This window comes from Ailuropoda melanoleuca, chromosome 5 (genome assembly GCF_002007445.2).
Source record: "Ailuropoda melanoleuca isolate Jingjing chromosome 5, ASM200744v2, whole genome shotgun sequence".
NCBI lineage: Eukaryota > Metazoa > Chordata > Mammalia > Carnivora > Ursidae > Ailuropoda > Ailuropoda melanoleuca.
Window position 1 is genome coordinate 60,464,562 of NC_048222.1, and position 17,056 is coordinate 60,481,617.

General features: G+C 43.8%; 1 protein-coding gene across 3 annotated transcripts in view; it reads right to left on the reverse strand.

The window, feature by feature from the left end:
* SORD (sorbitol dehydrogenase) overlaps window positions 1-7,673 on the reverse strand; it is a 33,828-nt gene extending 26,155 nt beyond the window's left edge. The window contains exons 1-2 of one of the 3 annotated variants that reach the window (XM_034661031.1): window positions 7,484-7,673; window positions 4,623-4,700 (exon numbers count right to left, since the gene is read on the reverse strand). In XM_034661031.1, the coding sequence (XP_034516922.1) occupies window positions 4,623-4,700; window positions 7,484-7,546 (141 nt within the window). In that variant the 5' untranslated portion in view covers window positions 7,547-7,673. The remainder of the gene's footprint in view (window positions 1-4,622; window positions 4,701-7,483) is intronic. The other 2 variants (XM_002913167.3, XM_019801485.2) reach the window with 2 other exon arrangements.
* Window positions 7,674-17,056: the final 9,383 nt, after the last annotated feature.

Consider the following 17,056-nt stretch of genomic DNA (forward strand, 5'->3'; position numbering starts at 1 on the left):
CCTCTGACTGATTAATGTAGTTCAGGTGTTAAAGGGTTAAATAGCCTGGCATTTCCTCATTCGGTGTCATCTCCCAGTTTAATCCAGCTGCTACTTCAAGGCTATCGGGGCCCTTTAATTTGTTCTTTTTTTTTTTTAAAGATTTTATTTATTTATTTGACCGAGATAGAGACAGCCAGCGAGAGAGGGAACACAAGCAAGGGGAGTGGGAGAGGAAGAAGCAGGCTCATAGCGGAGGAGCCTGATGTGGGGCTCAATCCCATAACGCCGGGATCACGCCCTGAGCCGAAGGCAGCCGCCCAACTGCTGTGCCACCCAGGCGCCCCCCTTTAATTTGTTCTTAACAGATGTAGCTATCTCTGTCCCTCAGCTGATGGCAAAAAGAACCAGGAAAAGAGACATGATGCTCAGGACCACTTGAGTTGCCAGTGTTGATGCCCCCTCATTAAATAATCCCCTCATCCTTACCCCAAAGATCTTAACAGTAAAGTACATATGCAAGGAGGGGATATTCTCAGCGTGTTATATTACAGACATAGAATTATTTTACTTTAAAAAAATTATTACAGATTCAAAGCAATTCTTTTGACCTAGGCTATAATACATTTCCTCAAAGGGCAAAAACTCAAGAAATATCTTTGTGGGGCCTGATTAATGTTTAAGCTTGATGCTGACATGCTTTCTCTGCCCTTTATAATTAAACATCAATCCGTCATTCTAAAACGACTAGTTTCCCTTTAACTTGTTCTTTCCTCAAGGGCAGCATACTATGCCATCCCAAAATATATCTCTTTGTCAAAAGAATTATTTTAGGCTGATTATTTTTAACAAACAGCAGATTTAGGAAAAGCTCCGAAAACTGAGTAGAGGTTACCTTTTTGAAAGAGATACTTACATTTACAAGGAAAATCTCCTTTTGTAAGATGTCTCCCTCTCCACATCAGGAAAAAGAGGACTAAATCTCTCTTACCAAGGGAGGAGGCACAGATTTAAATTTGCCTAACAACCATACTCTTGTTTACTATGCTTTTCCTGAAAACCTCCCAGAACTGGCTTCCAAGAAGACCTTTTGTCTTTAGCTGGAAATGGTGTTTAAGGTGGTGTCTTGGGCCATTTCATGAAGTTACTCAGTTTTCATCAGACCTCCCATAGATATAGGAGGTGCACATTATTAAACTTGTTTATTTTTCTCTTGTTAATCTGTCTTTTATTACAAGGGGTCTCAGGCAAGAACCTAGAAACACAAGGAGAAAATTATTTTTCCTCCCCTACATCATAAAACAAAAATCTGACCATACCCCATCCCGAACCCAGCATTTAGCCCCCTGGAATGGGGGCTGAGTTGTTCCTTTCTTCTCTCTGGCCAGATGCTGGTGCCTGAAATGTGACAGAGCTGTCAGGCGTAAGGCAGATAGGGTGCCTGGGTGGCTCAGTCAGTTAAGCGTCTGCCTTTGGCTCAGATCATGATCCCAGAGTCCTGGGATTGAGCCCCTTGTTGGGCTTTCTGCTCAGTGAGGAGTCTGCTTCTCCCTCTATCCCTCCCCACTACTCATGATCTCTCTCTCTCTCTCTCAAATAAATAGATAAAAAAAATTTTTTTAAAAGGAGTAAGGCAGATACAGTGTACTCAACGTGGTCGATGGCCTACTACTGATATGTGACGCAATATGTACAGGAACAGAGTATTGAGAAATACTTGCAGCATTTTGACATTGCTGCAACATCAAAATACCGCAATACAAACATATTGGTTCATGGCTGAAAATATAAATAAAATTGGCGTTTCATCTGATAAAGCAGATACCCATAATATAGTACCCACCCAACATGTTAATTCTGTTTCCCTTACCTTTCAAGTGAAACCTAGAGCATTAAAAAAACAAAGCCACCCCCAGCCCCCGTCACCAAAAAAAGCTTCTGGAGAAAAACTCATGTGACTATTTTATATCCCAACTTCATGAACCGGTAACTCAGAGAGAATTCATTTCCCAATCAAAAGGAACTTCTGGATTTCTCAAAACTGACCAAAGAGGCACAAAGTAATTAAACTGGTAAGTATAGATGAATACAAGATTATTGCCTGGGCCCACAGTTATTCTAATTTAGTCAAGAATTGTCCATATAGGGGCACCTGGGTGGCTCAGTCGGTTAAGCATCTGACTCTGTATTTCGGCTGAGGTCATGATTTCAGGGTCATAGTGATGAGGGAGCAGAAGGCAAGCTGAGGACAAAGCACAAGGTGACACCCCACAACAACCCCCCCTACACACACACACACATACACACTCCTGGATTGGAAATGTGTGACATTCCTCCAGGAAACTTCCAACTATCTTAATGTTAATGCCTTCCTAGAAGGAAAAACAGTCTCAGCTTAACAATAACAAGGCCTCCAATACTCTGAGGGTCTTTAGCGTATGAAAGCCCTTTTGGAAACCTCCCTTTTTCCTTACCTCCCCCAACTCCCAAGTTTATAATCAGCCATTCCTCACAACCCCAGTGCAGCAGCTCTTTCTGTTCAATGGGTCCTGTCCCAGTTGCTTTAATAAAATCACCCTTTTTGTACCAAAGACGTCTCGAGAATTCTTTCTTGGCCCTTGACTCCAGACTTCACTAACATTCCAAAACTACATCAGTGGGATCGAGCCCTGCATAGGGCTCCACGCTCATCGCTCATCGGAGGGTCTGCTTCTCTCCCTCTCTCTCTGCCCCTCCCCTGCTCACGCATCGCTCTTTCAAATACATAAATCTTAAAAAAAAATTGCCCACATAACACAAAAGAAAAAAATTGCCCATGTATTTGAAGGTCTTGGTCTTTATCTCTTTTTATGCTGAGATGGTTATCTAAATCTTTTAAGGTTTTTTTTCTTTTTAAATTTTTTTTTATTTAACTAATCTGTTCACCCATGTGAGGGCTTGAACTCACCACCCTGCGATCAAGAGTCCCGTACTCTTCTGACTGAGCCAGCCAGGCACCCCTATGCTGAGATGGTTTAAATGTCGGATTGATCTAGGCACTAGCCTCCTGATTAACTCCACGTTAGCACAGGTCATCAGCTGTGCAGGGCCTTTTACAGACACCACCTCATGGTAAGAGCTGAGTGAGGGCAGGCTGCCCCAAGACGGGCCATTTGGCATGTGGATTATTTTGAGTTGAAGGCAATCAAGGTCCTATGGGCTCAGGAGGAATTTTGCCCCTCCCTTAACTACAAAGAAGACTCTAAATTGGAGTGTCTTGACCACAGACAAATTTTATCTGAGTATTCCATCTATACGGGAGGGGAAACATTTATTTACCAAACATTTACTCTTTTTGATCTTCCGGTGAATTGCATTCATTCCCTTTGAAGTCCCAAGCCCCTAACCCCTTTCTCCTTAGTTCAGAATAACACAGAGACCTCATTTTGCCTGTCTTTGGCATTTCCTTGTATGTGTGGATTCTCTGTACATATAAACTATTAAATTTGATTTTCTCCTTTTAATCTGTCTCATGTCAATTTGATTCTTGGCCCAGCTAGAACCTTTGAGGAGACAGGAATTCTTATTCCCTGACACCATCTAGTCCTCCTCACATAACCCAGAGACGAGAACTCCTGTCATGCCCATTATACAGATGGGAAATTGAAGCAGAAAGTAATTTGGCAAGTCACACAACTATAAACAGCGGAGCTGGCACTAAACCACACTCTGGGCCTCAACCTGGCTCGTGACTTTATTACTGTTTGCATTTAAAGAGGACCTTGGCGAGCTGCACTTTGAGCTGACACTTTTTGCTGACAGGCTGTTTACCTCTTCACCCATCAGCTTGGCTGCCTCTCCCCTTGCTCTCTTCCCTATTTAAAATAGGGAGGGAAAAGTAAGTCCTTTTTCCCCCCTCATATTTTTGTTTCCCTCATTATAAAAGATAAACCACCAGTCAGTGTGTATGTGTGCGTGTACACATATTCCCTGTCTCTCTGATTTACCACTCAACTTAGAAATGCCCAGAGCCAAGGCACAGTGCAGACCTGAAGCCCAGAGAGTGCTGGAGCTGCCAGGCCCTTCCCTTGCTGTGACTGAGGGGAACACTAGCTACATGGTAGGCAAGAATTTAATTTTTCCTTCCCTGCAGCCCCAGCATCAAGAAAGAAAAGGGAATTCTTCCTGCCTTCTCCATAGGCAGGAACAAGCTAGGTGTTAGGTTTCCTTCCCGGTGGGTGGAAGATGGCAGGAGTTTGAAAAGGCCCAGGTCTAATGTCCCCCATAGACCGCTGCCATGGATGCTGGCCGTTCCCTGGGCTTACCTGAAGTGGGATGGCAGCACTGGGAAGGGTTGAGCCCTTGATCCCTGCTTCAGAACCTTCCAAATCCTGCTTCAGATTTTAGAAATGGCCTGTCGCCAGACAACTCCCTTCACATGAGTTCCCGAGGCACAACCGTTTCTATCAGCAGACCCTGAACCTGGTTGGCCAAAATGGCCACAGCCTGCTATGCCCAGGAAATCTTGGATTTCATTTTGGTTCTCCCACAGAAAGGAGAACTGGTGTTCCCTCCCAAAGCTGCCCTAGGATGTTGCTCCTTGTTGCTTCCTGGTTTACTAATAGTACCACCAACCCCCAACCCCAAACCACTCACTTACTTGCCTTACAGGAGGGTGTGGAAGGGCAGAGATGCTCTACAGAAGTCAGGGGCCTCTCTGTGGAGGTGCTGGGGGTCCATCTCTGGAGGGAGTGGTGAGGGGCCAGGAGGGCTGTGTTAAGGCACAGGTATCTCTGAGGCAGCATAGGCATCCCTGGTCACTCTTCTCAGCTGACAGCTTTCAGCCCCTTCCCCTGAGTGTGGGGCTCTCTCCAGGGTAACGTCCTCCACTTGCTGCCTTCTCACTCTACATGTCCCACTCAGCCTAGGCAAGCTCATCCATCTACAAATTCCCACTAGGGCACGACTTTGGGCAGGACAATAGTTTGTTGAGCTGGACACTGCTGTAAACCGACTGAAGTCTGCCCCTCAGTCATTGTGACAACACCCCCCCTTATACATTCCCAAATGCCTTGTGGGAAGTGGGTGCAGGACTGCTCAGTAAAGAAGCAGATGACTCCTGAATTTACATCTCCAGCCCACGAAATCATCCCTATATCCCAGATCCCTAGAACCAAGGTAATTTCTCAAAGACACCTTGATATCATGACCCAGAGACATCTTAAACTCAAACCTAATCTCATCATTTTAATCTACTCTTTAGTAAATGATCCCACCACTTCCCACTCTCAAACAGACCTGAGGCCCTCATGAATCCACCCTGAACCCCTTTAGTGTACTAATCCCACAACCACAGGCAACATTCTCCAGCCCCTCATATTTTCTAGAGCCTTTAGGATACACCCACCCCAATTCCTCCCTAATTCAGAGAGTAGATTCTAAGGCAAAGCTGATAAAATCAATCTTTAAAAAACGTTTATTATTTTTCATAAAATCGATTTTAAGGTGAGCTTCCCGCCCCCTCCAATCTTCAAGACTTTGCTCTAGAGAGCTGTGACAAAAAGAGAGGTCATCTGGCAGAGCAGTGGGCGAGCCTGAGTTAGAGTTAAGGCAAAGCAGATCCAGGGGCTGCAATTCTAGTTCCACTACTTATTAGGTCCATGACGTAAAGCAGGCCCTGAGCAGCAGAAGGAGCAGATCCTGTCCACCTCTTCAGCTTCAAACTCCATGTACTGGAGCTTCGAACTCCATTCAGTACATGACACTATTTGCAGGGCCAGGAAACAGGGCCTGTAATCTTGTACTTCATCTATCTTTGCACTTGTTCCTCCATTTGCCTGAATAACTCCTACTCAACCTTCAAGAACCTGTCAAGTAGCATCCATCTCCTCTAGGACCTCTTTCCTAGGCCAAGGGCCCCTCCCTGTCTTTACTCTGTGCAGCCTTGAACAAAGCCCTCAAACTATCTCATTGTTAACTTCATCTTGTTCTGTCTCCCTAGAGCAGCTTGGGGGTACAGACTGTGTCCTCCTCTTCCCTTCTAGGCCACTAGCCCTCAGCCCAGTGTTGGGCATATGGCAGGCACCCTCTCATCTAATAAATGTTTGTAGACTGAAGGACTGAGTTGGAGATCAGTCTGTAAGCTGCACAGAGCTGTACTACTTTGCCTTCCTTACAATACCATCTGGTGTTGGGAGCAATAAACACTAATCGTGTCATTTGAATTCAGGACCTTCAGTGAAGCTCCATGGTGAGTGAAGAGAGCACTGGAAGGGGAGCCTGGACCCGTGAGTTCTCATCTGGGCTCTGTTAACTAATCAAGCCTGTCACCCTGGGGACAACATTTTCTTAACTGAAGAAATGGAAGAGTTGGCTCAGGGCAGGAGTTTGTAGTCTGGGGTCCACAAACCTCTAGAAGGTTGATGGAGGGACTTAAAAAAAGTCCACAAAAATCTCTGAAATTGCTGCCAAACTCAGTCTGTTTGCATTCTGTGGGGAGAGAGACCACAGATTCTCAAATAGTCAAGAACTGCTAATCTGGATAATCTCCTGAGTCTCTCCTCTCTAGATCCCCGTGTATATTCTCTTTGAGGAGGAAGGAGGAGCCAGGGAGCAGTAGAGATGGCTGGCACCTGTCCCACACACTCACTGTGTGTGATGTGCCAGGCCCATCTGAAAGGGGCTTTGTCAAGGGACCCCTGACATGACCACAGGGCTGAGCCTGCAGCTCCCTGACTTTGGCCCCATGAGCCATGGAGCAGAGGGAAAGGTATAGTGCGAAAGAGACATACACACAATGCTCTTAAGGAAACAGGGGAGCGGAATCGGAGAGGAAATGGCCAGAAAGTGAACCAAGGGCGGACTAAGGGAGGTAAGGAGGAAAGAAGCTTTAGCAAATGGACACTATACAGATCCAGAAGTCTGGCATAGGCACAGAGAACACTAGGAGTCCTAGAGATGAAGTCCTGTGCTGGAAGGAAAAGAGGCAGGAACTGGTACTTTATGGGTACCCAGTAAGTGCTGGGTACTCCTGTGATCATAATAATCCTGCAAAGGAGGTTTTATCAGCCCCAGGCAAGACAGATTAAATACGAGTTCCAAAGCTTTTAAGTGTCCCTCTGGCCCTCCTTTCTGTCCCGCACTGTCTTCCCAGAGAAGTTCAGGGCATGTCCTACATCAGACAGCCTCCGGGCATCTCTTTTGAAAAGTGCAATGACAAGAGACTACGAATCTGCAGCTGGCAAAGGAAGGACAAGGCTTCAATCAGTTTGCAACCTTCTTGGGCTCTGGCCACGTGCCGGCCACGGGGCTGGGTTCCGGGAGGCACGAGACAAGAACCTTCCTCTTAGCACCTTACAACCAACAGCCCCCTCCCCCCAACATGGTAACCACTCTGATCCGAGTGGCAGGGACACGGAGGTGCAGGGCCATCACCAGGCTGAACTGGCTAGCTGGGACCGCGGCTGAGTTCGGAGGCCAGCAGGGCAAGGTCGGGCTAGGCTTCCCTTTCCCCTTCCCGTTTTACCAGGCGCAGGTCTCCGGGTCCGTGCACCACCAGAGAGAGGTTTTCGGCCTTGGCCGCCGCCATGTCGTTTTCTCCCTGCCGGGTCAAGGCTGCAGTCTGCAGGACGCGTGACAGCCCCGGGAGGGTTGAGGGTAAGAGCTGGGAGGCCCTGCTTGTCAGAAAAGGCGCACGCTCGACCCGGGGCGGGGCTTCCTCGTCCCTGAACCGGGGCGGGGCTAGAATGGGGGGCGGGGCCTCCCTGCGTCGCTCCGGCATTTGCCGATAGGGATTCGGGTGGGGGCTGGGAGGACGTTGGGAGGGGGCTGGGGAGAGGTCTGGGGAGGGGGGAACCCTGGCCGCCGCAGCCATCTGCCGGTGCTGCTGTTTCTGTCAGCCTCAAATCCAAGGGAACACTGCTGCACTGAAAGTAGCCTGCAGAGACAACAGCCACCTGACCAATGCCCTCCGACTTCAGCTGCAGAACAAGGGGGTTCTGCAAAGTGGAGCCGAGTCTCAGGACCGGCACTGAGATTCCTGATAGGGTAAGTCTAGGTCTTACGTAGGGGTGAGGCCCGAGGGTCTGTATTTGTATTAACATTGAAATGCTGAGGCCGCAGGTAGGGCACGCTCTGCGCTTTCAGGTAGGGGGCTCTACACTGACGCAACCTCCACATTGTCCCCGTGTCCCCAGCATCCCGTGAAGCGCCTGGTACTAGTAAGAGTGAATGAACGAATTGGTGTACCATCCCATGGGCTTGATGCATCAGAGCAAAGAAGCTATGAAATGGAATCTGCAAACCCTTTCTCTCTTAAGAAGCAGGATTTCTGCCTATATTCTTCCTTGAAGCCTCTTTTTCCTCAGGAGTGGTGTTTTACTCCAAGGGGAGAGCTTCCCTCAGGACAGGCCTAAGTCCATAAAGGCCTTTCCCTCCTTTGAGAACAGTGCTCTGGATCTCATTCCCTACAGCCTCTCCCCATGCCCAGCCATTCTGCTGGTTCATTTTATCTCCTTCAGGAGACTTGCCCCAGTGCCCAGCCCTTGAAGATATCTCTCTGTGGCACTCAATGCATGACCTACGAATGGGTCCCAGCCGTACTTTCACCTGTAGTCATCCTTTCCCCAAATGCTCTGGAAGGCCACTGAGGGCAAGGCCTCATTTCTTCTTTCTTTCTTTCTTTCTTTTTTTTTCCTTAATCTATTGTCTTACTTTCCTTTTTCCTTTTAATTTTTAAACAGCTTTATTGAAGTATAATTGACATACAGTGAACAGCCAATATTTAAAGTACACACTACGATAAGTTTTGATATATGCTACATTGTGACGCCATCACCATATTCAAGATAGTGAGCATATCTATCCTTCTCAAAAGTCGTCTCCCTATCCAAAGCAACCGTTGCTCTTCTTTCTTCCCTACAGATTAGTTTGCATTTTCTAGAATTTTATATAAATGGTATAAAAAGTGGGTATTTTCTTAGTCTGGTTGTTTTCACTTACCACAATCATTTTGAGAGTCATCCAAGTTGTTACATATATCAATAGTTCATTCCTTTTTACTGCGGAGTATCGTTTCTTGGTATGGATGTACCACAATGTGTTTTTCATATACATGTTGATAGACACTTGCGTTGTTTCTAGTTTTTTACTATTAACAAATATGGTTGCTATGAACATTCATGAACAAGTTTTGATGTGGACATAGGCTTCCTTTCTTCTGGGTTATTGGGTCATTGTTACTCTATGTTGAGCCATTTGAGGAACTTCTAAACTGTTTTCCAAAGTGGTTGCACACTTTACATTCCCAGCGGCTGTGCAGCCAGAGCTGAGAGTTCCAGTTTTTCCAAATCCTTACCAACAGTTGATATGGTCAGTTTCTAAAAATTTTTAGATGTTTTAGGGCACCTGGGTAGCTCAGTAGGTTAAGCGTCTGCCTTCAGCTCAGGTCAAGATCCCTGGATCATGATCCCGGGGTCCTGGGATCAAGGTCGGCATTGGGCTCTTTGCTCAGTAGGCTCCCTCTGCCCCTCCGCCTGCTTGTGCGCTCACGCTCTCTCTCTCTCTGTCTCTCTCTCGCTTTTCACTCTCTCTCTCAAATAAATAAGTAAAATCTAAAAATTTTTAGATTTTTAATGCGTGTGTAGTGCAGCTCATTGTTTTTTTTTAATTGAAGTACAAATAACATAGTGTTATATTAGCTTCAGGTATACAATATAATAATTCAGCAATTCTATACATTTCTCAGTGCTCATCACAATATGTGTATTCATAATTCCCTTCACTTATTTCACCCATCCCTTACCCACCTCCTCTCTGGCAGTTTGTTCTCTATAATTAAGAGTGTTTTGTTGTTGTTGTCTCTTTTTTCTCTGTTTGTTTTGTTTCTTAAATTCTGCATATGAGTAAGATCATGGTATTTGTCTTTCTTTGACGGAATTCTTTCACTTAGCATTATACCTTCTAGGTCCATCCATGTTGTTGTAAATGGCAAAATCTTACTCTTTTTTATGGCTAAGTAATATTCTGTTATAAATATATACCAATTCTTCACTCATTTATGGATGGATGCTTGAGTTGGCTCCGTATCACAATTATTGTAAATAATGCTGCAATAAACATAGGGTGCATATATCTTTTCAAATTAGTGTTTTTGTTTTCTTTGGGTAAATACTCAGTAGTGGAGTTCCTAGATCAGATGATAATTCTATTTTTAATTTTTTGAGGAACCTCCATACTGTTTGCCTCAGTGGCCTCATCAGCTTGTATTCCCACCAACTGTGCATGAAGGTTCTTTTTTCTCTACATCCTCACCAATTTTCTTTTTCTCCAGAACGCTTGCCAAGGCCTTGTTTTTAAAAACAGAATCTGGGGGCGCCTGGGTGGCACAGCGGTTAAGCGTCTGCCTTCGGCTCAGGGCGTGATCCCGGCGTTATGGGATCGAGCCCCACATCAGGCTCCTCCGCTATGAGCCTGCTTCTTCCTCTCCCACTTCCCCTGCTTGTGTTCCCTCTCTCGCTGGCTGTCTCTATCTCTGTCAAATAAATAAATAAAATCTTTAATAAAAATAAAAATAAATAAAAAATAAAAACAGAATGTGATGAAGTGTTTTGGACAGTGTAGGAGATAAAAAAAAATATTTGATGATAGACATGGATCAAGCTCTGGAACCCCAGTAGTGACAAAAATGAAAGTATGTGTCAGGGCAGGGGGTAAGGTGTGACAATGCAATGGGATGGATTTTTGCAGGGGACTTGTAGAGTCTGTCATGTGCATTGCTTTGAGACACATCCCACAAGGCTAGGCTATACTTGGCAGGTCCCACCAGCACCTCCTGCACTCAGCTTCTGAGCAGGCTTTGCCTGGAGAGATGGACTAAGTCAGGGTTACCTGGCTTCCCTCATGCACCTGAACTTAAAACTCAGCTTTGCCTTCTTGCTTTATGGAGTTCCTTCACAGTCTTCCAAGCATGGCTTTCCAGTGGGTGAAGCTGATGATGAAGAAAGCCCTAGGAATGGCTTAAGAGCTGAGGGCCACTTGAAGTAGATACTCACTGACTTTTAAATTAAGTAAACAGAATACCAGAACCAAAGCAGAGGGTTGACACCAAAATATGACAGAATGGCCACACTTTGGAGAGGTATTTGTTTTCTCATGAGCAATAACACTTTGAAACTGTATTGAAGGTTGTTGCCTGAGGGTGAAGAGATTTGGAAAGGCAGGAGACAAATTTAGAAATATATTCTATAACTGAGGCCCTTTTAAGAAAAAATAAAAGGGCGAGTTGACAAGGATTCTTAAGAAACTGACATTTTTAAAGTAAAAAAGCAAGTTATTATAGTATTTAAACAATTTGGTGTGACATTTCTACATAATTTCCTAACAGAGACCAGCATTCATGATGGTGAGGAACAGATTTTTCTAGGCATTTTACTGAATAGAGGATAAAATGCTGGCTTTGCCTTTGCTGGTGGCCTGCTCGGCCCAGTTCTCTGGGTCTCTGCCTAACTTTCCCATTCAGCACACACTTTGAGGCACTCTCCACTGAATACAACTCCAAGTTGTTGATAAATTTCCTATAAGAATTTAAAAATTAAATCACAGGATGCATATCCTCTAGGGTCACATATCTAGAAAAAGGGAGACTTTAGTCCAGGCAGTATCCTATCATAAACACTGGGTTACTTCAGGTGTAGACAACACTGTGTACTAACGAGTAAAGTGTGCCATAGGGCCTTAGTTTTCTAAAGGCCAATAGAGTTGTAAAATCCTGATTTCATCATTTAGTCATCAACTGTTCACGTTACTCCAATCTGGTTATTTACAACAAAAGAAAGAAAAACAAAACAAAACAAAGAAAACAAAAACAAACAAACAAAAAAAGAAACTATGAAGTTTCTTGCAGACCTTGGAAATAAGGTTACCAATGAGAGTTAAACTAATAAAGTCCATATGCAATGAATGAGATTAATGGGCCTCCTAAGGAACTAGTAACATACCTGCCATTAATAATGTTCAAGGAAGGTTAGGAAAAGAACGGGAAGCCTGGGTGGCTCAGTTGGTTAAGTGTCCCACTCTTGTTTTCGGCTCAGGTTGTGATCTCAGGGTCATGAGATCGAGCCCAACATCAGGCTTCACACTCATCCCAGAGTCTGTTTCAGATTCCGGGCACCTGGGTGGCTCAGTTGGTTAAGCATCTGCCTTTGGTTCAGGTCATGATCTTGGGATCCTAGGGTCGAGCCCCGCATTGGGATCCTAGGGTCGAGCCCCGCATTGGGCTCCCTGCTTAGCAGAGAGTCTGCTTCTCCCTCTCCCTCTGCCCTTTCACCCCCTGCCCCTTGGCTCATGCTCTCTCTCTCTCTTTCAAATAAATAAATAAAAAGTCTTTTTAAAAAACGAAAGAAAGAAAGAAAATCTCTTTCCAAAAAAAAAAAAAAAAACTTTAGGAAAAGGAACCAGGGCTTCTTAAAGAAATGACTTAATCTAGGGCTGAACAAGAAAAGTACAAAATGAACCTGGAACATCTTGTTGTGCCAGAGAGTAAGGAAGTATTCCACGAATGACGGGACATATCAAAGGACACAGAAGCCAGCTTGAAGAGGCTTCTACTGGCCAAATCACAAGCAATTTGAACATAAAAATGAATTAAAATAATAACAGATTATAACCCATTGAATAAAATAGGAACCATAAGTCCATACTGATAAAAATCAATTAATAAATGGAAACTTTGTGTATGTGTAGTTACATAACCCAAACACCTCCCCACCAAATAATTACTAATTACATAGGGGAAAAGAGTAACTTTATAGTGGAGAAGCCTGGCATATACCAACTTAATCAAGTGATCAGACTTAATATCATCAGCAATGCGACATACTGAAATTATGTACCACTTGATGGGATGCAATGAGAAGAAAACAGTGGAGATATTCATGCCAAAAAATGCATAAGCTGAATCTAATCATGAGAAAACATTAGATAAGCTCAAATTGAGGGACATCCTGCAATAATTCATCTGTAATCTTTAAATGTGTCAATGTCATGGGAGTCAAAGAAAGCCTGAAGATTGAAGGAAATTAAAAAGACAGGTTGAAGAAAATTAAAGGAAATTAAAGGATTGAAGGAAATTAAAAAGACAAGACAACTAAATGGAACATGTGATTCTGAATTGGATCCATTTGCATAAAGGACATTACTGGGGCAATTTGGTAAAACTTGAATAGGGGTGGAGGATTATCTGATAGTAATACTACATATCAATATTAATTTCCCGAGCTTGATGGGACACAATGTTGACAATTGGGTTAGGAAATAAAGTTCTTTGTATTGTACTTGCAACTTTTCTATAAATAAAATTTACAAAATTAATGTGTATGAAAAAATTAAATAATGTATTTGCCTTTGTAAGAAAATAGCATAGAGATGAAAAGGAGGAGTGAAATATCAGTGAATTTCTGATAGTGAAATATCAGAAAGAAATGAAATGTGAGCCAGAAGACCTCAGGAAGGAACACGGAATAAAACAAAATCATCCAGGGGCGCCTGAGTGGCACAGAGGTTAGGCGTCTGCCTTCAGCTCAGGGCGTGATCCTGGCGTTATGGGATCGAGCCCCACATCGGGCTCTTCCGCTATGAGCCTGCTTCTTCCTCTCCCACTCCCCCTGCTTGTGTTCCCTCTCTCGCTGGCTGTCTGTACCTCTGTCAAATAAATAAATAAAATCTTTAAAACAAACAAACAAAAAAAACAAAATCATCCAAAAAAATGAAAGCAAAACTGGAAGTATCAAAAAGGAGTAGGCACTGCTAAAAACAGTGAAAGGAATAGAGGACAGGATTGAGGGAAGTGAAAAAAATGAAATGGAAATGAATAAATTTAGAATAAAATCAGGAAGACCCAAATGAATGAGATCTGACACCCCCAGAAATGATATAGCCAAAGGGATTATTTGTAAATGTGTAACAGATGACTCTCAGAGACACCCAGATCAGATTAAACTGGTATGAGTATATTGTCATCTCAGGAAAATGTGAACTGGATGGGATTAGATTAAATTAGGTTTAAACCTAATCAATTACATAATAATGTAGGAAGAAAAAAATGTGCTAGCAGGAGGGGTTTTTGGTTTCCGAAACCATCCTGGAGAGACAGTTCTCTGACCTAAGGATATGAGGATGCCTGTGGAGGCATCAGGCCAGCAAAGCAGGGTGCCATCCGCTGTTGTAAACATCCAGCATACCCCTTCCCCATCCCCTGGTTTCATGCTCACTGTGCAACCTTCTTAGTGACATTTTGATTTCCACCCAGATTTGCTCACAGGAAAGGGAAATGAACCAATAGTGTATCCGTTCAATCCCCTTGGTGCCGTATGGGTGGAAATCTAAAACCCCTAAGAGTTCGGCCACCTTAATTCCTCTAGTTAGTGCCTTGGAGCTGTTAGTAAGGATACCCTGTTACTTATTGTAGTTTCCGTCTTTTTCTCCCACCCCAGTCTAGTCAGGTCATGTATCAATTAGGAAGGAAAAAGGAGGCTTTGGTGATTCAGCCTTCTGGGATGGCTGCTACAGAATTCATCAAAGACAAGGCTGTGGTGATGATTTCTCAGATATACTAAATGCTGGCTAGCACTTACCCCTTCTGAAGAAAAACAGGTCTATTATGAGATGGCTCAGTTTTTATATGGCCACTTCTGGTTCTTTCTCTCATGCTTTAGAGACAATCTTCAACTGCCTCCCCTTCTCTTTGCCTAATTCTAAGCTTTTGTTTTCTTCTTCTCTTTCATCATGTTTCATTATCTCTCAGAAATACGTGCCTTCATCACGAACTTTTAAGATTTTATTTATTTATTTATTTATTTACTGGGGGGGCAGCAGAGGGGAGGGAGAGGGACAAGCAGACAAAGAGCTGAGCTCTGAGCCCAAATATGGGGGAGCGGAGGCTGGGGCTTAGTCTCACAACCCTGAGAGTCAGACATTCAATCCTCAATCAACTGAACCACCCAGGTCCCCCACCTTCATCATATAATTTCTATCACTTTTCCTTCACACTGCTTTTCTCCACTGTCACCAGAATGCTTATCACTCTGACCTTGTAGATACCTCTTTCTTCATAATTTATTTGCTGATTTGACTTTCTCCTCTTGAATTTTGTCCACATCCTACCCATCCCATAGTATGCTGAGTTTAACCACAGTCCCAACGTGCCAGGATGACTAGAACATACTGATTAACAAAACAATATTTTTTCTTTATGGATACAAAGGAGATGCTTTCCCAAAAAGTAGTTATAATCTCTACATGTTCCAGACCAATAGACTGGCTGACCTTTAGAAGGTAAAACTAAACTTCTCTGTTTCAATTCACCCTTCTCACTGTGTCAGCCTCTGCGGGTTGGCAAAATAAGGATGTGGATTTTGTTCTGTTTGATCAGTATTGTTTGCATGAATTGTCTTTATGGTCTCCAGCTTTGACAGTTAAATCAACAGCATTGATTTCATTTTCAGTATGTACAGAGCACCAGCCACAAGGGAAAGTGCACGACAGACTCCGTATCCTGAAACAGAGTCCAGTCAGTGGGGAAGGATCTCCCCTCCCCAAGAAAACATGTATCCGGGGCGCCTGGGTGGCACAGTGGTTAAGCATCTGCCTTCGGCTCAGGGCGTGGTCCCGGCGTTATGGGATCGAGCCCCACATCAGGCTCCTCCTCTATGAGCCTGCTTCTTCCTCTCCCACTCCCCCTGCTTGTGTTCCCTCTCTCGCTGGCTGTCACATCTCTGTTGAATAAATAAATAAAATCTTTAAAAAAAAAGAAAAGAAAAGAAAACATGTATCCATTCAAATGACTGAAATAGAAAAGTAGGATGGTGCTTCACCATTACTGTAAGGGGAGAGTAATAGGTGTGCTCCCCAAAGCCAGACTGTGACCGTGGCTGAGAGCATGGGCTCTGGGTTTAGTCTCTTGAGTTGGAATTCCACTTGCCGTCTGGTTTTAGGCAACTATTAAAGCTTTCAAACCTCTTTTCTGTAAGGTGGGGACACAGTCTCTACCTCATATGGTTGTAGTGAAGATTAAATGAGGTGATACACGTGAAGTACTTAGCCCAGTAATAATAATAATAGCTAATGTTTCTTAAGCATTTTCTTTATGCCAATGTGGCAGGCTGAATAATGGCCCCAAATATATCCAGGTGCTAATCCCTGGAAGCTACGAATGTTACCTTATGTGGCAAAAGGGACTTTGCAGGTGTAATTAAATTAAAGATCTTGAGGTGGGGAAATTATACTAGAAGAACTTGGTGGATCCTAAATGTAACCAAAGGTGTCCTTGTAAGAGGGGATCAAAGGCATATGTTAGTACAAAAGACGGCAATGTGACGCCTAAAACAAGACGCAGCACTGCTGGCTTTCAAGGCGGAGGAACATGCCACCAAAGAATGCAGCTCTAGATGCTGGAAAAGACAAGGAAACAGGTTGTTTACTCTGCCTTGAGAGGGTGTGTGGTCTTGCAGATACCTTGGTTTTGGCCCACTGAAACGGATTTCAGACTCCTGACCTCCACGACTGTAAGATAATAAATGTGTGGCGGCAATTTTTTTAAGCTTTGTGGCGATATAATTGACACATAACATTGTGTAAGTTTAAGGTGTACAATGTGATGATTTGATACACATATATATTGGGAGGTGTTCACTGCAAGAGGGTTAATTACATCCTTCACCTCACACAATTACCATTTTGTCATTGTTATGGGGAGAATAGTAAAGCTCTGTTCTCATAGCAACTTTCAAGTACACAAAACAGTAATTGTTAATTGTAGTCACCATGCTGTACGTTAGATCCCCAGAACTTAATCATTTTGTAACTGAAAGTTGTACCCTTTGACCACTATCCCCCCATCACTCCCACACCTCAGCCTCTGGCAACCATCATTCTACTCTGTTTCTGTGAGTTCAGTTTTTTAGATTCCACATATAAATGAGGTCATGTGGTATTTGTCTTCCTCTGTCTGACTTTCTTCACTCAGCATAATGCCCTTAAGGTTCATTCATTTTGTCAGCAATAGCAGAATTTTCTTCTTTCTCATGGCTGAATAACGTATGTT